General features: G+C 59.0%; 1 protein-coding gene across 1 annotated transcript in view; it reads right to left on the bottom strand.

Annotated features, from left to right (window-relative positions):
* Positions 1-23,406, bottom strand: part of COTL1 (coactosin like F-actin binding protein 1) — a 32,508-nt gene extending 9,102 nt beyond the window's left edge. Inside the window, exons 1-3 of the mRNA XM_079119751.1 lie at positions 23,124-23,406; positions 22,790-22,872; positions 5,005-5,162 (exon numbers count right to left, since the gene is read on the bottom strand). Of these exons, the coding sequence (XP_078975877.1) occupies positions 5,005-5,162; positions 22,790-22,872; positions 23,124-23,200 (318 nt within the window). The 5' untranslated portion in view covers positions 23,201-23,406. The remainder of the gene's footprint in view (positions 1-5,004; positions 5,163-22,789; positions 22,873-23,123) is intronic.
* Positions 23,407-23,807: the final 401 nt, after the last annotated feature.

Genomic DNA, 23,807 nt, shown 5'->3' with positions numbered 1-23,807 from the left:
GGGGGAGCACTGTGGGGAGGAGCTGTGGGGGAGCACTGTGGGGAGGAGCTGTGGGGAGGAGCTGTGGGGAGCACTATGGGGGGAGCACTGTAGGGAGGAGCTGTGGGGGAGCACTGTGGGGAGGAGCTGTGGGGGAGCACTGCAGGGAGGAGCTGTGGGGAGGAGCTGTGGGGAGAGATCTGTGGGAGCACTATGGGGGGAGCATTGTAGGGAGGAGCTGTGGGGGAGCACTGTGGGGAGGAGCTGTGGGGAGGAGCTGTGGGAGGAGCACTGTGGGGAGGAGCTGTGGCGATGTACACTGAGCCTGGGCTGTAGAGGCTGGACTGGGCTCCAGGGCCAGCCAATCTGGGTCCCAGTGCTGGGACTGTTACTTACCCAACCACCCAGGGCCTCGAGCTCCTCATCTGCAAGACGGGGAGACGAGACCGTCCCTGTGGAGACTACGGGACTGTTTGTGCAAAGTGTTTAAGAGCGAGGCACACGGGGACCCGATAAACTGTTGTTGCCAGTATTATCACCAGGCTGGTACATGAGAGGCCTGGGAGGGGAGGCCGGTCGTCTGGCCCAGGTTGAGTGGGAGGGTCCTGGAACGGAGGCCAGCCTGCCGGGGCTTAGAAGCAGCAGTACAGACACTGGCCGGCAGCTCCGCTTCCTGGCCGCAGGGCCTGTCCCTCCCACCTGTCCTCCCACCTGCCCTACGGCCTGCAGACCTCCAGGAAGGAGCAGCCTCGTCCTTCTCTTCCTGGTGCTGAGGCGAGTGTACCCTCGGGAGACTGGGCCCAGTGAATGACCACATGTTCAGAATGAATAGAAGGTGCACGTGTCAGACCGCTGGGCCAGAGGGGCAGGATCACTGTGGCAGTGGCTCAGCTGGAGTGGACTGGCAAGCACCGGGCAGGCCCCAGCAGTGGCCCCTGCATCGTCCCATCATCTGGCAGAGGCACCAGAACAAAGGGGTTGTTTTGTCCTGGGAACGGCTGGGCCCTCCTGTGCAGTGGATGGCAGTGGAAGCAGCCAGGCGTGCTGTCCACCCAGCAAGGCCCCAGGACTAGTGCCAGCGTCCCTGGGCCTGGCCCAGCCTCCCACAGACTGCTCCCATGGCCTTGGGGAGCCACCTGGCTTGGTCCTGTTCTCCCCGCTGTAGGGATGTCTCAGCTGGACTCTGAATGGAGAGGCCCCAAGTGGAGGCTCTGGAGCTCCGATCTCCCGGGCTCGGGCCCCAGCTCTGCAGTTCCTCGGCTATGGGTTTGGGGAAGTCCTACCACTGCTCTGGGTCTTGGTTTCCCCAAACGCTGATGCAGATGTGTGGCAGGCCACAAGGGGATGGAGTTAGCTCTGCTGGGCTGCGAGGCCAGGCCTCTTCTGAGTCACCAAGGCTCAGACCAGTGCATACCTTCTCAAGACACCGCCGAAAGGGTGAGAAGTAAGCTGCCCAGCCCCGGGCTCCACACACGCAGAACCACCTCCTGCCCAGCCCGCAGCCCGCAGCCCCGCACGGTCTAAAAGGGAAAACACAGCATGTCAGCTGCTGCCCCCAGGGGTCCACCCCTACCCAGAGCTCCATCTCCATCTGCCTGTTTAACCTCCACAGTGACCCTGAGAGGCAGCTACCATCTCACTCCTATTTCGGACAAAAGCGACTGAGGCTCAGAGAGGGCAAGCAACGAGTCTGAGGCCACGCAGTGAGTAACGAGGCCCAAACATGGACCCAGGCCTTGGAGCTTGAAATCCCACCCTGCCTCTCTGCCAACATCAAATAAGGTTCTTTCAAAGGGAAAGTGCCTTCGTAAAGAGATTAGCCCACCTAAAAAGAGCACCACTCGAGTGATTCAGGAGAGACCACCGCGCAGCACGGCAACTCCTCCGACTCCTCGTCTTACTCACGGGGACCTGAGGCTCAGGGCAGGAGGGACACCCACAGCCAGGCAGGAGTGGACAGAGACCTGCCTCTCCGTGTCAGCAGCACTCCATCCAGGGCCAAGCTTTGCACACGACACATAGGATGTGGCGTCAGGCTTTATTGCAATCAAAGTTAAAGGTTCCTTATCATCTTAGCTTACGCCACAGAGGAGAGACCCACTCCCAGACGTGGAATCCATCTGGAAAGACCCTCAGAGAGCCTTAAATAAACAGAGGGGTGGGTGACACCAGCCAGTGGGCACAGCTTACCAAGTGTGGGAAGAACTGTCACAGCCATGCAGGACCCTGCTGGCCAAGCAGCCATGTTGGCAACTGGAGCATAAAAGTGAAGCCTCAACAGCTCCTCTTGGAGACGGGCCTGGCAATGTTGCCCGTGCTGGCCTTGGACCTCCGTCCTCCTCCAGGCAGCCGGATTCCGGGCACAGCCCCAGTGCCTGGGCTCAGATAATTGGCATCTGAAAATGCGGACTTAAAACATGCGATGCCGGTGGCCACGGCGACAGCTCAGGACGGCACCCTGGCTGCTTGTGAGCCATCACCCCTGCCTGGGCAGTCACCTGCCTCTCCTGCCTGCATCCCTTGAACAACCAGGATCACACTGAAGCTGCCAATCACGAAATCCCGCCTCCCAGCCCAGCTTGCATGTGACTCCAGCTGGGCCAGTGGGGTCCTCTTAAGGAACCGCCTGGCACTGAGGGAGGAGCCTCTCTCTCCTGGGATTCTGACCTGGAAGGACGGCCACAGCCTGGATGGTTCTGCTAGGCAGGGTCTGCCAGTCAAAGCCAGAGAGAAACAGGCCTGAGAAGACAGGAAAGGTGGGATCCGGCCGCCCTACAGCTGAGCCCCGCCCTTCCCGTTCCTAGAGCCAGGCAGCTCCCCTTCTCGCTTCTACTTCCTTAGCTCACAGCACAAGAATCACGACTCCTACTCCCACCGAAAGGTTCTCGCTGCAGATTCGAGTCCCTGGGTGGCCCTGGGTCACTAGCCCACAGCCACACGCACACGGTGGGTCCTGAGTTCAAGAGACTTCAGGCTGCTCAGTGCGCACAGGGTTTCTTGCGGGGGATGGAAACATATTAGCAGAGTCACGTGGCCGATGGCTCTGTGGAGGTGCTCACAGCCACTAAAGTTCTAAACGGCTAAAACGGTAAATTTTTTATTATTATAATTCATCACAATTTTTAAAACATAAAGAAAAAAGGAATCACAAAATTGGAAAGACTGTGTCCTTTAGGCACATTCTGGCAACCTCTCTCTGCTTGTTCCCAGTCTCCAGGCCCCACAAAGGCCCAGCGTGGAGAGGAGGGATTAGGAGACTCCTGAAGCCAGTTAACCTGTTAAAACTCGACTGGCCCAGAGAAGAGTAGCCTGCAGGGGAGCAGGAGGCAGGAGCTGGGCCCTGTGGTCACACAGGACAGTGTGAACTAGGAATGTGACTGGACATGCCTGAGCATTTCCTCTGTCCCAGGCAGGGTGCACCCTGACAACCACAGGGGACAACCGATTAACTCCAGAGTCCCTCCTGAGACTGCGGTCTAAAGGAATCATTCAGCAGAGAGAAAGGCCGTGTCTTAAGTGCTGGTTAGAACATTATCTAGAAAAATGAGAACTGGGAACAGCCAAGAGAGCAGGGCAGCGTTCCGTGCCTCACGGCACGCTCGTGAAGTGGGGCACCCGCCACCAGAGAAACCTGAGCCCCAGAGCCTGGGCAGCACGCAGCTGATGAAACTGTGTCAACCTAAAAAAGCTGCCCACTGGAGAGTGACCTGCAGCCTGTCACTGCTGCCATGCAGGAAGGTGGCAGGCGCACAGGCCCAGGGAGCTGGCAGGAGAGCCAAGGGCACAACCTGGGCAACGGGAACATGCAGCAGCTTTTCTTTTTCTCTAAATCAACGTTTTATTTTGGAAGAGTGTAGATGCACAGAAAAGTTGCCAGAGATACCACGGGAGGTTTCCACAGTTCCCAAGACACACACACTCAGGTCACCAGGCAATCTGTCACGACGTCACAGCGAAGACGCCAACACCAGCACATCAGCATTGACTGAGCTCAGGCTGCGCTCCAAACCCCACCCGGGCTCTCTGTTCCGGGCCCAGGATGCCACCTTCCACACAGGCCGTCTTTGGTCTCTGTTTCTCACAATCCAGTGGTTTCCAGTGTGTGCACTGATGTGTGTCCATCCTGATGGTCAAGTTCAGGGCTTTTGATCACTCCCCAAAGAAACCCCTGCCCGCCCTCACTGTAAGCCTGTGATTTTTAAGAAATTATACTGTTTTGTCTTTAAAGCCATGGCAGGGGGCATAGGCTGCTGAAGGGACCCGTCCCCAAGCCACAGTTTAAACACACCGAAGAAAGAAAGAAGCCCTCGGCTGCGTTAGGAAGACTCCTTTCACGCATGGAAGGCTCCGGAAGGAGTGCTCCCACCTCACCTGCCCACCCCCTGGGTTACCTTCTTGGAATGCAGTTTCCTTTCTCAGGCTGACCTACACCCTGACTCCAAGGAGCGACCCTGGGGGCTTCCAGTAGTGTCAATTTTCTTTAATGGCCAGAGTGAAAAAGGCTATAAGACAGAGACCTGGACAAAGAGAGCTGTTCAGGGCTCAGGCAAAGCCAACGGTGCACCCCCACCCTTCCTCACCTCTCCCCCTTCCTCAGCCTAACAGGGCCAGAGAGTAAGTCCCCACCGGCAGTTCCAGCTGCCAATCCAGGTGTGCGCTGCAGACACCACCTCTGTCACTCTCGACACCAAACCACAACACCCGCTGAACCATGTAAGGCCAACAGGTGAGCACTGTCCAGAGAGGACACCCCATGCCACCTCTGGGTGTCGTCTGCAATGTGACTAGGCGGTGGCTGCCATTTCTCTGTGAGGGCCCCCACACGTTTCTACGATGTGACAGCCAGGAGGGCAGACCAGGCAGCTGCCCCTCCCACACCCTGACACAGTTTAGTAACAGCTCATCAGAGGCTGTGCTGGTGCAGAGCCAGAGACTGTGCCAGGTCTCGGCCAAGTCAGATCCAGAGACCCACCCACACTCCATGCTGGGGCCCACCTCCCAGGCCGCGTGGAGCGCAGGACGTACCTGGACCACCTCCTTCACCAGCGTCTTGTCTGTGCCGGTCTTGGCCCGCTGCAGCCCGCTGACGCTCTCGCCGATCCATGTGATGAGGGCGAACTTGGACCTCTTGCTCATGGCATCGCCGGTGGTGAAGCGCACAAAGGCAAAGAGCCGGACGTCATCTGTGGCCAACAGCAAAGAGCGGCTCATTAGCCACCCCACGAGCTCCCAGGAGCAGCAGGGCGCGCCAGCCAGCCCCGGGCAGGCAGGGAGGCCTGCAGCCAGGTGAGGCGGGGGGGACGCTGCTGCCGACTCGGCCGCCCTTCTCATCCCCACCACCCACTCCCCGCATCACAGATGGAGGTGGAGGTGCAAGGTGGCCACATGACACTCCTGAGGTTGCCCAGGCAGCTGGGGCCTCTCTGGCTGCAATCTCTATAACCTCCTCATGGTCAAGGCCCAAATTAGGGTCTTATTTAGGGAACAGAAATTCATCAGTGCTTCTTCCCTCAGTCTTTAAGATCCCAGTTGGAATGGGAAAGACTGTGGGGTCAGGAAGCAAGCTGGACGGGGTGGAGCAGGAGGAGGAGGAGCCCTTACTTTGGCCTAGGCCAGGGTTGGGTCCCCTGGGGATCCTCAGCTGAAGGCTGGACAAGCAGGGCTGTGCAAATCCTGAGCTCCTCCACGGGGTGGTACGCTCATTACACACTTGTTTTTATTAAAATGCCTCAGGGGTGTCCGCTGGTCTACATAAGTTCTGTTTCAGCATGCCACACTGTTCTCGTTATGGTCACTTTAGAATATCTCCATCAACCACTCTGCTAAGCCCTCCATCCCCCACCAAAATATTACTTGATATTCTTGAGTTTAAGAGAGAGTGTGTGTGTGCGTGCGTGCACATGCATGTGTATGTGTGTGTGTGTGTGTCTGTGTGTGTGGACAGCTCTGTGCCAGGACCATCCTGTGTCCTGCAGGGTTTTGGGGAGCATCCCTGGCTCCACCCACTAGATGAGGAGCATCTCCTCTCCCCATGTGACAACCAAAAATGCCTGCAGACCCTGCCAGATGGGCCCTGGAGGCAGAAGCACCCCTGGTTGAGAATCTGGTCTAGACATGCGTGTCCCCGATTCCTTGGGACCCCTCTGGTTTCCCACCATAGCTGTGGAGGGAAGAGGGAACCACACGCCTTGCTCAGCTCAGCCCATGCCTATCGCATGTCGGTGGCCGTGATCCTTGTTGTGGCTCCTCACTGGCGGGTGCCGCACGTGGGGAGCTGCTGGTTTGGAGTCACTTGTCCTGTATGGGCCCTTTGAGGCAATGGCTGTGGGGCTTCTCAGGGACTGACCACACTGTAAAGCCATCGGTTTGCTTCTCAAACTTCACAGGGACTGGCATCCCCGGGAGATGGGCCTCATCCCGGGCTCTGGTTGGCCAGCCTGCGCCAGAGAGGCTCCCAGGCCAGCGGGAGCCGCTGGTCCAAGCACCACGCCTGGAGGGTCTGGATTCGTTCTGGTTTCCTCCTGGGGTCTTTCACGTGGAATCCCACCACAGTACATAAGTTTCCTCCAGGACGCCAGCCAGCAGCCCCCGAACAGGAGAGGCACCCGGCTCCTCTGTCTAAGGGGGACCCGCCATGCTTGCTTGCCGAAGTGAACGAATCGCAACCATCGCTGGCGCTGACACAGCAGCGAGGCCCAGAAAACACCCTTACGCCCATCGTCTCCGTGCAGGGTGGTCCCTCGCCCACACCCACTGCACCCTGGAGAGGTCAGAGCAGAGCCCAGGGCCACAAGAGGTGGCCGAGGGAAGTGCTTGGCCTGAGCCAAGGGCCTGGACATGCTGGGTCCTTCCCTCAGGGGACCTGGAGGGCAGAGGGGGCAGAGGGACAGACTCGGAGACAGTGGTGCAGAAGCAGGCCTTGGGACGCGAGGAGGGAGGCGTCCTGGTGACGGGGACGGGGTGGGGGCAGAGCCACCCTGGGGGGCACCGCTGCTTCCAAGACAGGGAGGTTCGGCTTCTCTTCAGCCACCTGAAGATTACAGGTGAAGCCCAAAGCCCCCAGGCCCAGCAGGTGGACCCTTCCGCCGGAAGCTGTGGAACAGGGCGGGGCTGCCGGGTGGCGTCTGGGCTCAGGGAAGGGCGGCTGGCGCGACGGGGGCCACGGCCCCATGGTGGCACTGACAGCTCCAGGTGGCACTCAGGGACCCCACGCTGTTCTGGTGGCAGCGGCCCAGTGTTCAGTTAGACTGCAGCCTTGACCTGCGGGAGGTGGGCCGCACCCAGAGGCGCACCTCGCACTCGGAGCTGGTTCCCATGGTGACACACTCACTTCCCATTTCCACCCTGGACGCACAGGTCCCAGTGACTGCATCTGGGTCCAGTGCCGTCCCCAGTCAAAGCCACCCCATGGGAATGTCACTGGCGCCGCTCTGGCCCGAGGCACATTTTGGAGACTCAGACCCTCTGTTCGGACAAGTGCCAGCCTTCTGGTGGCCAGTGCTCCCCGCCTGGCTCTGTTCTAGATACCCCCTCCCCAGCGCTGGCCAGCGTCTCTGGGCAACACGGAGCCCTCTGCAGTGTATGCTGCCGCCCTGACCCCCAGGTCCACCCTCGCCTCTCTCAGGCCCTCCTGGTTTATCTGGGCAGCACCAGGCCCTTGGGCAGCCCCTGTCCTTGTTGGAGTCCCAAGGGGTCCAGCCCAGCCCTGGCACGAGAAGTAAGTCACAACCCACCCCCAAGGGTACTGGGAACCTTCCAGAACCACAGGCTGATGTCATTTAAATTATCACGGGGGCGGTGAGGAGGGACATGGCTTACCGCGTGACTGTTCGGCGCTTATCTGACAATGGTTTGCTCAACCAGACTGCTGACGGACACGTTTTTGAGACGCCCAGAGTCACACATGCTTGCCATTGTTGCCCCGTGCCTCCACTGGGACAGCAGCGGAGGCCAAACCAGAAACCCTTTAGGCTCAGCAGACCTGGGCCTGTCTTCCTGCCACCCTGGAGGGTCCTTGTGGCCCATCAGGACAGCCCTGGGTGGCCAGGAGGAAGAGCGGTCACTCCTTCCCCTCTCTGAACAGACAGGCACCACATGGGGCAGGGAGGTTGCCCACAGCACCGTCTGGACTCAGGGAAACATGAGATGCCAACTGAAAAGGCACAGCAGAACTCTGTGTGTGTGTGTGTGTGTGTGCGCGCGCGCGTCTGTGTGTGTGTGTGCATGCGCACGCGCATGTGCATGTGTGTGTCTGTGTGTGTGCGCGCGCATGTGTGTGTGCACGCGCGCACATGTGCATATGTGTGTCTGTGTGTGTCTGTGTGTTTGTGTGCGCGCGCGCATGTGCATGTGTGTCTGTGTGTGTGTGCATGTGCGCACTCACATGTGCACACGCATGGGCAAAGCTGGCCAGGAGGTTGAGGCCTGGCTTTGTCGGTCCCCAGGGGGCCCAGGCAATAAACCACTGGACACCCCTTCCCTGCCCCTGGAGCACGGGTCAAGTCCAGAAGAGCGAGTGGTTCCCAAGAGTGGCCCACCAGGAGCTCCATGGTAGAGTGACTCTCAGGGTGCCGGCCAGACCCAGAGAGGCAGGAACCGGAACTCACGTGTGAACAACCCGAGTGGTCCTGATCCACCAAAGCTGGAGAGGCAGAGTTAGAGAAGGAGGAAGGAGTGGGGAGAGGAAGCAGAGCGGGCCCTCCCGGGCTGGGGAGAGGACAGAGAGCAGCACGGCCCAGGGCCCAGCCCTGCCCCTTCATTCCCAGGGCGAGCGGTCGAGGCGGGGGCAGGATGGCCGGCCTGCGACGTCCTCGCTTGCAGAGTGAGCAGGCGTCTGGCCAGCACCGAGGGTCATGGGACTGTCCCCCCCCCCCCGACTCCCACACCTGAGGGAAGCCTCAGGAGACAGGGCTGCTGCCCGGGCGCGGGGAGCCCAGTTACTTCCACCCGCCTATCTGACAAGGAGCCACCACACGGGTTGGCGGGCGGGACTCGGGTGGGCGTGTGGAGCCTCCGCCAGGCCCACAGGGTTACCTTTGTGACGTGGCTCCTGGGCCACTCCGACCCCACCAGCTTCACGGCTCCCTCAAGACCCAGGAGCCCCGGGCTGGAGGTTGGGGGGTCTTGCTCACGTTCAGCTCCTCTCTACACAGGCCTGAGAACGGCGGGAGCCCACATGTGGTGCCACATGCGGCCTGGCCCAGCCGACCCGGGTGGCACTGTCACCCCCTCGGGTCCCCCCCAATGTGCTTTCGTTCCTCTCTGTGGCCTCACTGTCCCTCCCCCGCTTCCCCCCCCCCGCACCCCATCTGCATCTCCTCTGCTTCTCACTGTCAGGCTGCAAGGCCGAGGGGTCTTAGGGGAGGCGAGGCCAGACCCAGCTGAGTCCGCAAGAAAACAGAACAAGGGAGAGAGGAGGGCCACCAAGGGGTGGGGAGAGAGGGAAGAGGGGAGGCCAGGGTCCCCGGAACCTCCCAGGCAGCCCTCGGACTGAGGACCTGCCACGTACAACTTTGTTATACTTTTGACAATGTTTTAATGATTTTCCTCATTACACACAAAGCACACACTAGGTGAAGAATAATTAGAAATAAGCAAAACTAGGGCCCCCTCTGCCTAGGAAACCCCTAGGAGCTTCGGCATGAGTCTTTTTGACCCTCTTAGCTACTCTCCTGTGACGTCCCCAGCCCTGCACTGCCCTGCTTGTGGGGCCAGGGGACACCCTGTAAATCTCAGGCCAACAGAAAGAAGAGAGAGAGAGAGAGAGAGAGAGAGAGAGAGAAGTTTCATAATTTCCACCCACTGCTAAACTTCAGAGCAAGACAAAGGAAAGGAGGAAGGGACGGGAGGAAATTGCTCCAGAGTGTGACAAGATTGCAGCTGGCTCTGGGGGCCTTGCCTCTGCAGCCTCTGAGAAGTCATGCAAACGAGCTCAGGAGTGGAGGCGCCAGGCACCGCACAGGCCCGCCAGCTCCCACTGCCAGCAAGCAGGAAAGAGAATGGGAAGGAGTCGACGTCCTGCCGCCAGAGCAAGGCGATGGCTGGGCAGTGGTCATCACAGGGCTGGCTCCTGGATGGCTGCTCAGGGGGCAGTGGGGAAGGGGCGTCACCCTGCAAAGGAGAAGAGGGAAGAAGCCCTCTTTCCCTGCAGAGGAAGCAGGGCTGGGTGGACGCAGAGGCCTCACGTCACCCACTCTTCCCGTTCAGTCCCTGTTTCCCAAACTAGAAACCAAAATGGAAGAGCATGCAGCCTTCTGTCCCCCTGCAGTGTTTATAAGCTCCTGGAAAATATAAAACACAGAAAACCCATTGGTGAAGAAATGAAAGCCAGGTTTCCCTTTCAGCCTGTGCGTCACAGGAGTGAGGGGAGACGGGCTCCTGCCCTCTGCCCCGCAGGCCATGGCCCCCGCCTGTCCTGCCCCAGCAGGCTCGCCAGGGACCCCTTCTCACTGAGTTCCATTCAATGCCCATGACCCAGCTTCCGCACCTGACGGAGAACACGGGGAGATAGCTGGACAGCCCGAGGGAAGAGAGGCAGCCTTGAGCAAAGCCCAGTAGGCTGATCTGGATACCCAGGTGCGGCGGGAACTGCAGGCTCCCGCGGCAACACACCAGGCCGCCTAGAAAGCCATCAGCTCCTACTTCCTTATATGGAAGTCAGTGTGCTCTAACTCCGGCGTCCCATTAAGGAGAACAGTGACTAACCCCGTGCCTGGAGACTCCAGTCCATCATCGGAACACGGCTCAGGGGCCACTCACTGCTGGAGCCGGGGGTGACTGCCGGAGCGCCGACAGCCCAGCCCTGCCAGCCCTGTGGTCCTGCTGTCAGCGAGTCCTTTTGACAAATGCTTAGTGACAATCTGTGATCCAGGGACTTTGCCTAATAAGACACAATCCCTGCTCTCAGAAAGCACAGTGAAACAGAGCCAAAAACGCAGCAAGAGATTACAATGAAACTACTGCTGTGACCTCGGTCACAGCCACTGCGGGAACAGCAAAGACAGCAGGAAATTAACTGCCTGGGTCCTGCAGGGTGGCTTTGAGTCCACAGGCCAGCAGGGCAAGGGCTGCGGCGCGCCCGTTGCTGGCAGGTGGGTGTGGGGTGGACTTGACAGAACTCAGGCCAGCCGGCTTCCGCAGGCAGGCTTGGGGGCGGCTCCACCTGCCCTGCCTCTAGTTCTGACTTGCCTCAGGCCAGAAGGGCACCCACGGGCAACCAAGCTTGTTCTAACTGTGGTACAGGAAGTCCTGAAGGCTCAGAACGACTCCCTGGCTGGCTCACCCCACTCCCTGAGGACGGGAATCTTGTTCCCTGCACATCCTGAGCTCCCAGACGGTGCCGACCTGCACATGCTCAGTCAGCGGTTCTGAGTCAACGGAAGCCTTTGCGCATCGCCTCTGGCTTTTCAGGGGCTTTCCAGGCCTGGTCCCTGGCTTGGTTTCAGTTCAGTGGGAGGTGACGTTTCGTAAGAATCAAACCATTCCCCTTCTGGAGGTTGTAAGCGTGACTTCCACCCCCGAGGGCAGGAGCGAACAGACTGCAGAAATGGCCCAGTGTGGACAATCATAGCACGTGCTGCGTTTGCCCAGACTGCCCCTTAACAGAAGGGCACACACAGCCCAGCAGCTTGGCTAGCGGGAGCGAGCCCTGCACAAGGGACCGCTTCTCTGTCACATGGGTCCTGAGTGTGGAATGTGAAGCCAGGTGACCACAGTGCAGGGCCCAGCCCCTCCTCTCTCAGGCTGTGCAAAATGGCCCAGTGGTGTCCCTCTCTGGTACCCAGTTCTCTGGGAGATGGATGGCCTCTCCAAAGCTGCCTTGGAGCCCCTGCTCGGCGGGGGCAGGATATGCCACAGGTTTTCCTGCCCCGGTGTGACCGACACCGGCCCTAGAGCTAGCCCCCTGGTGCGCACTCCCAGGTGGCTCATTGGCGCTTGCTGATCCACATCTGCTGATGCACACAGACGTCTGCGCGGGACCTCCGCCCTGCTCGAGGCTGTGGGTCAAGCAACAAGGTGTTTACTATTCACTGGGCGAGGCCCAGATGCACACCCAGGGCTGCGAGCAGGGGCTGCGTCACCTCCTTGTCCTGTGGGGAAACGTAGGGGCTGAAAGGCAAAGTCAGTCGACAGTGAAAGTCCCTGAGGATGGGCTCGCGACTTGGCTCTCTTTGAAAATGATTAGACAAGGAGAGGGACAGGAGACTGGCAGGGACGGAGGCCACTGCGATGGAGCCAGTGGAGGCGGCTGGGACGGTGAGGCTGGAGGGTCCCCACATGCGCTGCAAGCAGGAGGCAGGCTGGGCCCTGGGAGGGATGTTCACGGCTGAGGCTGGCGCGTGACCACGGAGAAGACAGGTCTGAGGACCTGCAGGATGCCCCTCGAGGATATCCCTCGGGATCAGTCAGCCAAAGGGCCACGGGAAAGTTCTAGGAGGACATAGAACAAAAGCCAGGGTCAGGTGAGACCTAGCTCCTCCCCGAGGGCCGCAGGCTGCGCACGGGGCCCACTCGGGCCTGTCCCCTGGCATCTCCGTTGTCCCTCCACTTTCTTCCTTTACAGATGCAAAAGACTGAGACACCCTTTACCTGCCATGAAACTTGCCCTCGCAGGGCTGTGACCCAGTGGGTTTGGGTACCTCCAAAGGCCACGCTCCGTGACGCACACCCCGACCCCTCCCAGGACGGAGCCTGGCTCAGGGTGGCTCCTCGGCTCGTGGCCGGAGGGTCTCTGGTGCATACACTTGGAAAATAAGTGGAGACAACCCCAGAGAATGGGTGGCATCCCAGGGCTGGCACCGGGCAGCCAGGCTTGGCCAAACCAAGAACAGGCTGAGCAGCATCAGGTCATGAGAGTCCAATGGCACAGGCCCTCCTCTGTCTCCTGCTGGGTGGCCCAGAGGCTGTGACTGCAGGGCTGCCAGGGGTTCCCCCAGGGCTGCCCAACCTGGCTCTTTGCATCTGAAGCCAGGTTCTTTCCACCCCTCCCCGGAAGCCCCAGTGATCCCCGCTGCCTGGGGCAGGAGCTCCTTTTACTTCCCATTCCGGAACAATAAGCTCCATTTTATAAGCAGGGTGCAGTTATAGCCGGAAAAAGGGAAGAAAAATGACTCTGGGTCAGCTCAGATGACCTCAAGGGGCATCCTTGCAGGCCAAAGTGGAGGAGTCAGAGTTAACCCTGGGAACAGCCAGGCGTTGAACAGAGAGCGCTGCCTCCTGGGGACCCGTGCAGACTTTCCACTTCACCAATAAAGACCAAGAAACTGCGCACAAAAAAAATTGCGGAAAAGTGCCACAGCCCCCCAACCGGAGGCACAGGCACGAGGCCCATCCCTTGGGGTTCAAGGAAAGAGTCTCCTGCTCTGGGCTTGACGCTCACGGGTGGTGTCTGCGGGTGTCGGGAACAGCAGCGTCAGGAGCCCAGCTCTGCACTGTCCCGCAAATGCCTGCACGTCTCTGGGCCTCAGTGTCCTTGTCTCTGAAGTGGGGGTAAAGCAGGGCCAGCACTGGCCCAGGGCGAAGGTCGAACGAAACCACGAGTAGATGCGTGGGGTGGGCAGAGCGCCACCCACGTCCCCTGGAACTGTGAACGAGACCTCACTGGGCAGAAGGCGCTGGAGATGGGGAGACCATCCTTGATTATCTGGTCAGCCCAATGTCATCGCAAGGTCCTCGAGTGAGGAAAAGGGAAGCAGAGAGTCACAACCTGGAGGTGGCATTGTGAGGACAGGCAGCTGTTGGCCAGCCCAAGGCTCATGGTGGCCTCTGGGAGCTGGCAAAGGCCGGAAGGAGCTCCTGCCCTGGGGCCTCCAGAGGAGCTGGCCTCAGAGACACCCAAGCCAGACCACTGAGCCTCCTGGCCTCAGAGCCGGGACATGGCCACTTGTGCTGTGGCACTGTTTCACAGCAACAGCAGGAAATGAACGCAAAGGCCCTGGCTCGCTGCCTGGCATGTCAAGGCTGGTAGCTGGCCATCCCTGTGACCAATGGTAGTTAATTACCGGCAAGGAGGCATCCGTGAGGGTATAGAAGACTAAATAAGAATAAGGCCCCAAGGAAAAGTGAGATGCCCGTAAACTAAATGCAGAACTGAAAACAGGATCTATGGCAGGTGGATTTCAAAACGACTGATGACATAAAATATTAAATGGCAACATAAAATCCCAGCTCTCAGAAACAGGCCTCTGGGGCCCTGCTGCTGCCGCCGCTCCAGAGCTGCGCTGGGAACGCTAAACGCATAAAATTAAGCAGAGAGAAAAGCAGCGAGGCCTCACTCTGCAGGGAGACCTGGGCCCAGGCCCAAGGCAGCCACGTGGGCTGGTGGCAGCCAGGAGGCTCGCGCCTGCCAGCACCACAGGGTCAGCGTGTGGGCCTTCCTGCAGATGCAGCTCTCGGCGCTTCGGGCCCGGCCCTCCTTCATCCCTTCAGCAAACGCTGGGGCAGTGCGGGTCCTGCTCCAGGCGCTGAGGAGGCAGCAGAGAACAAAACTGCCCAGGCTCCAGCCTGGCGAGCTCGGGCTCCGGCAGCGAGGGGTACGCACGTGACCTTGGTGCTGCAGCAGAGCCCTCCCGGCCTAGGGCCTGTGCGCAGCCCGCCTCTGCTTCAGGGCAGCTGGGCACACCTCGGTCTCAGCCTCGGCGGGCTCTCTGCTCTGCTGTGGGCCCGTCTCTGAGCCTGATACGCTGCTGACCACAGAGACACAGCCTGGACCTGTGCAGCCGACAGCCCCTGAGGGAGCCCTGGGCCAGTGAGGGACATGAGTGGGCGGCCATGGCAGCAGCCTCCTCCAGGGTCCCCCCAGACCCACTGACAGCCACCAGGTACGCTGCACCCCACGACTCCTCCTCCAAACCCTCGCCCTCCCTGCACCCTGCCTCCTGCTCTTGGGGGCACCTCCCAGACACCCCACTGATACCCAAGTCCTGGCCTTGGGTCCAGCTTGGGAGGACTCCTACCTAACACCAATGCCGATGAGAGAACAAGCCGCTGGACAGGGTGGCCTTCTGAGCAGTGCCCTCTTCCTACGAGGACACCAAGGCGTAAAGGCTGGATGACCGGCCTGAGGTCACACAGTCCACCAGCAGTCCCGACCCCAGGCAGTATGGGTTCTACTCTCCAAGCCGGAGGCTCAGCGGAGCCCTTGCCGGGAAAGCCTGCACCAGGCTATGTCCCCTGACTCTGGCCCCTCAAGGGTACAAGAAACACGTCCCTGGCGAATGGAGCCTGGGGGCTGGCTAACCAAGGGATCAGGACCCTCCACCAAGGACGCCTCTGCAGTGGGCCGAGCTCCCTGCAGCACCCCGCTCAGAGGGAGAAACCCTCACGGGGCCCGGCACACGTGGCCATGAAGATAAGGAGGGCTGCGGCCACGCAGGAGGGGTAAGGGGGGGAAGGGCGGTGCAGTTGGCACCTGTCACCCCAGCAACTTGAGCAGCTGAGGCGGGAAGACCACCAGGCCCAGGCCAGCCTGAGGAACTTGGCAAGACTCCAAAATCTCAAAGAGCTGAGGATGTGGCTCAGAGGCAGCCACGTGGCCCACACCACACACACACAGACGAGGGCTTCTGGGCAAGGGTCCTCTACCCCGGGCCGGACAGGTGCACAGAAGCCTCTGGGAAAGCGTGCTGGGGAAAGACCGTGGGCGGAGGAGACCTTGGCAGAGCACGGAAAGGGCGGCACGGGGCGGAGGCTGGGAGCGGCAGACGCAGGTCTGGGTTCAGAGTCCGGCCTCCCTCTAACGATGCCTTCTCAGGCAAGCCGCTCTGGCTCTCCAAGGACACAGGGTCCTGTCACTGAAGGGGAGAGAACACCTGCTCACTGTGACCTGGCCTTGTTCCCTCACAGATGGGAGAGTGCGACGAGCTGAGATCTCGCGGGCTCAGCACTCCTGCGGTGCCTGCCTCTAGGCACCTGCAAGGTCAGAGCTGCATGTGCGCTGGGGACACGCATGGGGGCAGCGGCTGGCGCTGTCGGGGCAGCATCCTGTGTTGTCTAAGCACTTGAACTTTAAGGGGGTAGCTACAAAATGTTCTTGGGGGCTGGCACACAACCCAAAGTGAAGTCCAGAAATCCACCTCCGGCCTGGTCTCAAGGTCACTGGGCAGGGAAAGGGGCTGGCACGAGGGGCTCAGAGAAGTCCCGGAGGAGAGGCAGCCACAGTCCAGGGTGGAGCCCCAGGAAGCACTGAGGCTTTCAGACTCTGGGGGCAGGGAGGGGAACGAGAAGCAACACGAGGAAGTGAGAAGAGAAGAGAGGCGAAAGGAGAACTGGCCCGGTGGCCTCAGAGGCAGGGAGGGCAGCACCCCCCAGCAGGCCACGGCCACCCGCGGGGGCCGAGCGGGTGAGGTGGAGATGCACGGCCGCCAGGCCAGGAGCGGCTTCCATGCTCCGCGGCCCCAGGACGGCCGGAGGAGAAAGGGGCCGCAGGGCCGCAGTGACATCTGTGACATCCACGCACAACACCGTCACGACACTCATGTCAACTCCCGAGGAGCTTCCTGCAAGGCAGACGGACACCTACCAACCACGTCAGAGGGGACAGGGCCACAGACACAAGAGCCCCCGCGGACGTCACCAAGCAGCGGACCAAAGAGCTGAGGCAAAGCCCATGCACCCCGTGACACAGCGTGGACGGCAGTGGGGCCCGGGGTGAGCTGGCGACAGGTGCCTGGGAGAGGCCAGGAGGCTGAATCCTGCCCCAAACCGCAAAGGCCACGACGCCCGGCCCTTCAGAGCACTTCACGGTGCAGGGGCCGGTGCGCCCGGGCGGAAAGCCCTTCCCAGCAGCCACGCAGGGGCGCCCCGCAGCCTCTCCCGCCAAGCCCCCCACCATGGGGGCCTCACCTCCACCCCGAGGTCGCCCATTCCATCTTGTGGACTTTTCATCTCCAGGTCCTCTTAAAATCTATCCGACATTTCCATGTTTGGCTCCTGATCATATAAGGCCAGGGAGGAGGTGGGCACACCAAGGAAGTTCACAGATTCCACACAACAGCCCCTCAAATGTCTGAGGACAACACCCATGTCCCCCCAAGGTGTTCCTCCTCTCAGTGAAATACACCCAGCTTCCCCAGTCAGTGCTCACATGAGGTTTCTGCTTCCTTGTCCCTTCTGGATTCCCTCCTCTCTGAGCCTATGCTCAGCTGTCTCACCTGGAAACTATGGGCAGGGCTCTTTTAGATGGAAATAACAGAGAATCCATACGAGCCGGATACTTTTTTAAAAAATAATAATAATTGGCTCATGAAAGTGAACAGACTACTTCAGGTAGACTTCAGAGAGAGCTTCAGGTGTGGCTAGATCCAGGAGTATAAACCACGTCACTTGGTCTCTATCTGTCCTGAGTTTTCAGTTTCTGTCTACAGATGGGCCCTGTGAGCTCCAAGCCTTCATTATTCTCACCAGTTTAAATCCCAAAGAAAGATAAAAGGACTCTTTCCTAACAACCCTGTACAAAGTCCCAAGACTGAACATGATCTTCTTGCCTTGAGTCACCTGAACCCAACCTTGAACTAAACAGTTAGCAGAGGGTGTGGCTTACTCTGATTGGTAAGGTCTAGGTCACAGCGCTCACCCAGTGGGGAGGAGCAACATCGGCCCAGTGGAATGCCATTGGCTGAGCAGGATTGATTTCACGTGGCAGGGAGGTCCCCCTCAAAGGATGGGATGCTGGACGGACAAAAGTCTCAATCCTTACATCTCTCCACAAGTGATGATTCGGGTTGAATGAACACACTGCAGGCTGAACAGAGCATCGTGGGAATATCACCTGCATCCAGACATCATCCAGCTGCCTCAGGACACCGCCCCAGATGGAGCTTCAGTGCTGACAACACCCACAACGAACGCACCTTTCCCAGTGCCCACCCAACACCAGTACTTCAACCTACCCGCTGAGGAGCCAGGCGGAGCCCCACAAGCTGGCTGTGTGTGACATCACTTCTCCCTCTTACAGTTGCAGAAACAGAACAGGAGACCCCGCCAAGGTCACAGGGCACAGCCAAGCTACAGTTCCAGGGAGAAACTCGGGTTCCTTCATTGATGCTCTTCACCAACCAGCTCTAAAATCTACACCAGAAAACTGGATTCATTCCCAGATGCCTGGATTCTTTCCAAAATAAAACTGCTTGCAACAAAATGCTTTGGGGGGTCCGTCACAGAGCATTGGTTAAACAATGTTGCATTGATATGAGAGAATGTTTTGTAGCCATTTTAAAGGGCTCTGCAGAAAAACACAGGAAGACAGGAAGGATGCTCAGGAGTGAGGATTAACAAGGGAGGGAACTGGTCCCAGACACCTAGGTCTAGGATCCTATTTTGTAGCAGAAAATGCACATAGAAAAATATTTCAAGACTACAGATAAAACTGGGACCTACGGTCCACCCTGGGTGGTGCTGACAGCAGCGCTCTGCTCCCGATGTGTGCTGGGGCTAGAGCGTTGCCCCCAGAGCAGCTGCACGTGCATGCCAAATGGATGCAGGAGCAAGAGAATGAACCAACAAATCTCTGAACCACTTTTGGGTGTTATTCCCTTCTCTGTGTGCATCTTCATTTCTGAGCGCTCCGCCGAGAGCACGTACTACACCCTGCAAAGACAAAGCGGAATCTGCCCCAGCCTTGCCACCAGGCACGACCTGTGAGCCCCACTCACGGCAGTCAGACAAGCCCGCGTCCCGCTGGCCCGCACCTGACCCTGCCCTCACCTTCTGCCTGCTGACCGCCAGGTCCCCCGCCCTGCCCAGCGCTTTCTCACCTCCCAGCTTCCTGGCACTGCTGACCCTGTGCTCTACTGTATGGTACTTAAAACACAAACAAGGTGACAACCACAGTAGGTGACCCTGGTGGAGTGGGCCAGCGTCCTCGACCCTCCTACTATAGCAGAAGGGTCACCAGGCGAGCAAGTTGCTGGCCCCAGGCTACCTGGTGTGGCAGAAACCCCTCACTCCCTGCAAGCTGCTCCACCAGGGACTGAGCAGCTCCAGGCAAGGATCCAAGTGCGCCCACGTGGGGCCCATAACAACAGCATGCCAGCCTACTGTGCGCCCAGGGGTGCGCTGGCCCCAAACTTCAGATGGAAAGCGCCATGTCATCATAGCACCACAGAGAGTAAAAACAATTTCTAAGAAACAGCGGTAAGGACAGTGGCCCCCCTCAGAAGGCGCACTGTCAGGATCTCCATTACACACACAAAAGCTGAGGCACAGGGTAGGCTGCACCTGCCCAAGGCCACACAGCAAGGGAGAGGCCAAGGAGAGGTGGACCTGGGTCTTGGCAGTTAACAGAGAAGGCGGGGCTCCCAGAGAGGGTGGGGCTAAACTGGGGCGGGGCTAAACCTGGGCCGGCTGAGATGGGGAGAAGGATTTCCACCCAGAGGAGACCCCAGACTCCAAAGCAGCCAGGCTGGGAGCCCAGCTGCAGGTGCACACGGGGTGTGCCGCACTGTGGGCAGCAGATGCTGCTGGGGACAAGGCACTGGAGAGACGGAAGGGAGTCACAGGGCAGAGGTGAGCCGATGGGGGCTGTGCTGTCTGTCAGAAGATCTGCTCCAGCAATGGGAGCGGAAGAGCTGCAAGTCAAGGAAGGTCAAGGGCTCAGCTGCAGGAAAGAGGAAGGGGGAGGGCGCCTTGCCACCGCTGGGTTTGCCCACTCTTGCCTTTAAAGCCATCCGCCCCCGCCGCCCCCGCCGTCTCCTGGTTTGGTGGGGCTGCTCCTCCCAGGGGTGGGCCTGTGATGCAAGTGGCCACTTGCTGTCCCAGGAACAGGCTCAGGGATGCACATGACCTCAGCCAGGCTACAGACAGGCCCTCAGGAACCCTGAAATCTCTGGCAGAGGCTCGCTGACTCCACCAGGATGGCTCTGCCCATCATGGAGGCCGCAGCAGCCGGTGGCCCACTGTGTCACCACTCGAGGAGAACCCACCCCCATGGCCCCCAGGAAGGGAGACAAAGGAGGAGGACTGCAGGTGGAGAAGGGGCAGGCTCACGAGGAGTGGGCTCTGCAGCCCCAGCACAGAACCACAACAGGAGTCCTGCCCGCACTCATCTGCAGGGGCTCTCTACTGCCCTGGCAAGGTTCGGCGGTCCCGCGTGAACTGAGCTGGGGCACAGAGCAGCGACAGCGGCAGAGGTGGCGAGAGCACAGTGGTGAAGGAGGGACCAGGTGACCTCTGCACCAGGGACGAGGCGGCAGGCCCAAAGGGCTCCTAGTCCCACTACAGGGGGAGACAGGAGGACGCGCCCAGGGAGCTGACCTCCAAGCCCAGAAAACAGCCCAAGGGAGAAGAAGCCAGGCAGAGGAGGAGGGGGAGAGGAGAGAAAGCCCTGGAGAGCCCCTACCAGTTCATGGAGGAAGAAGCCAGGAGCTGTTTCTGAACTTTGAGCCACTGCATGCCTGGTGAGAAGGACCAGGAACAGGACCCTGCGCCAGGATGGAAGCTTTCTTCTCAGGCCTGCCGACACCTGGCAGGCACTTGGGGCTCCCCATGCATCACAGGAGAGCAAACGATCTCACAAGAGGTGAGAGTCTAAGCCTCTCCCCTAGAATCTAAGAGCCAGCCTACCTGGATTCAAGTCCCAACTCTGCCACTTCCTAGCTGTGTGATCTCAGACAAGTCACTTAACCTCTCTGGACCTCAGTTTCTGCATCTGTACAAGGGGAACAATGTAATATCTGCCACACAGAGATGATTTGAGGCATAACCAAGATAAAGTAGGTCAAGTGCAGTGACTGGCATATAGCAATGGCCAGGGAGGTTACTACTTGGAGTTCTAAGTCCATAGTTACTGGGTCATGAGGACGTGGCAGGGGAAGGAACGTGCTTCTCCAAGAGGAACAAGAGCAGACACGACAACCAGAACTTGCCTGTGCATTTGTCCAACAGATGGCTGGGGAGCGAGCAGACTTCAGCTGAAGCATATGAGCCTTCAGATCCTGCAGCCCATTCACAAGGATCAACAAGCAGCAGGAAAAGCATTTTTAGCTCCCAGACAGACACTCCCCACTCCCATCCCTGCAGAGTATGAGCAGAGGTCTGAGCAGAAAGCCACAGGCGGCTGGAGGAAGTGTCCTCGACCACCAGAGTGGGCTGGGTGCCCAGAGACCAGGACCCACCCACAGGATGAGGTGCTTTCTTCCTCTGTCACCTTCTCCCTCTCGTCGGAGAAAACGATTTCCTCAGAGGCAGGACACAGGACTCACTCGATGGCAAAGGGGACAACGGGTGAGCAGCAGGAGGAAAGCCACAGGATTTAGGAAGAGGTCTGCAAAACACAGCCTCAGAGCAGGGAGGCCAGAATACAGCTGTTTGCTGACAGTGCACCAGGCAGAGGGGAAGGAGTTTGCCTTTAGTCCACTTGCAAAAGCCTTCGCCGTGGAGGAGAGCGAGTGGCAGGACAGGGCTCCTGAGTCAAAGGCCTGCCTTAGTCCTGCTCCAGCCACTCTCCAAACCCGCTGCTGAACCTGCTAAACACGAGGTGTAGCCCCTTATGCTTCTGGTATTTTAAGCAAATTATTTACAAAAGCAATGAATGAATGTCTAGAGGCAGCACTCAAGGGGAATTTTAGAAAAAAGGACATTTACACACCCACAATACAGGTACCGCACTGTCCACAGCAGACACTTCATAAATATCTTTGAACTGAAGTGAATGCAAAATAGAATTCAATTAGGAAAGCAGCTAAGGAAATAAGTCACATGATCCCCGGTGCCGGTTCCTATTTCCAATACGATCCTACAGTTTGCAGAGGCACCATCCTGAGCATATCGCACACACAGACTCCAGCCTGCGGACAGTCCAATGACAGGTGAGGAAACCCAGGTCCCCAGAGTTTAAGTACCCTTCCAGTTCGGAAGTAGCCGCTCTGTGATTCAAACCCACACCACGTGGCCCAGAGCCCACGCCCTAATCTCCAGGCCCTAACCAACCTCCAGGCGGTGCTGCCTTTGTCTGAAAGTCTGTTTCCAACCTAACACCAATGACTGGAAGGGAGTCACATCCCCCAGCTCCTTCAGGATCCTGTTACCAGTGAGGCCGAGCCTCCTGCCTCTACTGAGGGGCTTATGGCCATCCACATCGAGTATTCTTTGCTTGCACAGTCACACGGGGAAGACATAAAACACACAAATCCTAAGTATACAATTTAATGATAGTTCGCTTATGTACACACCTGCGTAACCCCCTCCAGATCAAAATACAAGATATTTCCAGCTCCCAGCATCCTCCCCAAATTCCACTCCCTGCTCCATTCAGTAGCCCTGTACTCTAAAGATAAGGGCTATTTGGAATCTTACCACTATGGATTAGCTTTACCTTTTCTAGAATTTTACATAAATGGAAGCATATAGCATGCATTCTTTTGTATGTGGCTTTATATTCTTCAAATTAAAGAGCTCATACATAACCAGGACACAATGGTTGTGGGAGAAGGGACAAGGCAGCTTTTCTCTCTTTAGCAAGCAACCCCTGAATGGTTTCTACTTTGGATCACTGATCCTACAAAGAGGATGGTGGGTAGGGTTGAACACTGGAGTTTGGAACTGTGTAAGCTGACCCTGGAAAACCAGTGAACCACAGCCTGGAGAGGGTGCAGCTCCCTTGCCCCCTGAGTCAGGATGTCAAGCAGGTCACTCATACCGCCCTGGGGGTCCAGAAGGGGAGAGGCTTTATGAGGCTTTAAAAAGCTCAGACCCGGTGGCTCCGACAGATCCCCAGAGGTGCCCAGGACCACCACCTGCTCCTCCCATTTGGGCCTTTGCAGCTCCTCCCCTAGGTACTGACAATCTCCCTAAGGATCGCGAATCGCTTCCCTACCTGTGCACTGTTGGATGAAGTGCTGGTACTCCGCTCCCTGCTCCCCGGGGACAATGGTTGAGCCGTCATATTTAAAAGTCACCCTTTGGGTTGGGAGAAGAAAAAACACACACATCAGCGCTGGTAGTTGCATGGTGCAGCGCTTCCAGCAGGCCAATCTAAGAGATGCTCTGGCTAAAGAGCCAGCGCTGGCTTTCCACGCTGTCCTGGAATAAGGATGCAGAAGACCGCAAGGGGTGACCCTTAATCCGTCCCGTTTGGAAAACGGCTCGATGCACCAGGCCCCTGGAAAGCTCGGGGAGCGGGGCTTGGAGATCAATGAAAAGTTCCTCACCAGATGACTGCCGAGTTGTCGTCGCGCACCAGGTTATACGCCGCCCGGCAAGCCTCCTTGTCGATCTTGGTGGCCATCGCAGCGGGGCCGCAACGGGAACACTGCCCGGAGCGACCGAGCGCGCCCCGGGCCGGCTGCAGGAATCGGAGCGCGGCGGGGACGCGCCGAGGGCGGGCTGGCGGGAGTGCCGCGGCGACGGCTACAGCGACAGCAGTGCGGTGCCTGCGAGCTCCGAGCACTGAGGCTGCTCCGACTGCCCACCGAGAGCGCGCCGGGATCCCAGGCCGCGGCCGCCCCGCCCCCCGTCGCTATTGGCCGCACGGGCCGCGTCTCGCCCCGCCCCCCACCTCCATTGGTCCTCTGAAAGAGAGGCGGGGCGCCTTCAGTCTTCAGCGGCCAATCCCAGCCGGGGTGGGTGGTGCAACCCCGCGGCTGGGCTGCAGACGGGGCCTTTCTGCTGCCTACCCTCCCCCGCCCGCTCTCCTCTTCCCTCCGCGCTGCCCTCGCAGCTTTTCCCCTCCCCTTCTCCTCCACTCTCCTCCTCTCCCTCAACTCCTGTTTCCTCCCTGCTTCCTACTCCCCAGTCACTCTCACTCCTCCTTAGCCCTCCTCCACGCTCTCCCCTGCCTTCTCTCCTTTCCCTCCCCTCCTCTCCTCCCGCCTGTGTGCTTCCCCCCTTCTTCC

This window comes from Sciurus vulgaris (genome assembly GCF_902686455.1).
Source record: "Sciurus vulgaris genome assembly, chromosome: 17".
NCBI classification, from domain to species: domain Eukaryota; kingdom Metazoa; phylum Chordata; class Mammalia; order Rodentia; family Sciuridae; genus Sciurus; species Sciurus vulgaris.
The sequence above is the reverse complement of the archived record's forward strand: the minus strand, read 5'-3'. Positions and strand labels throughout refer to the sequence as shown.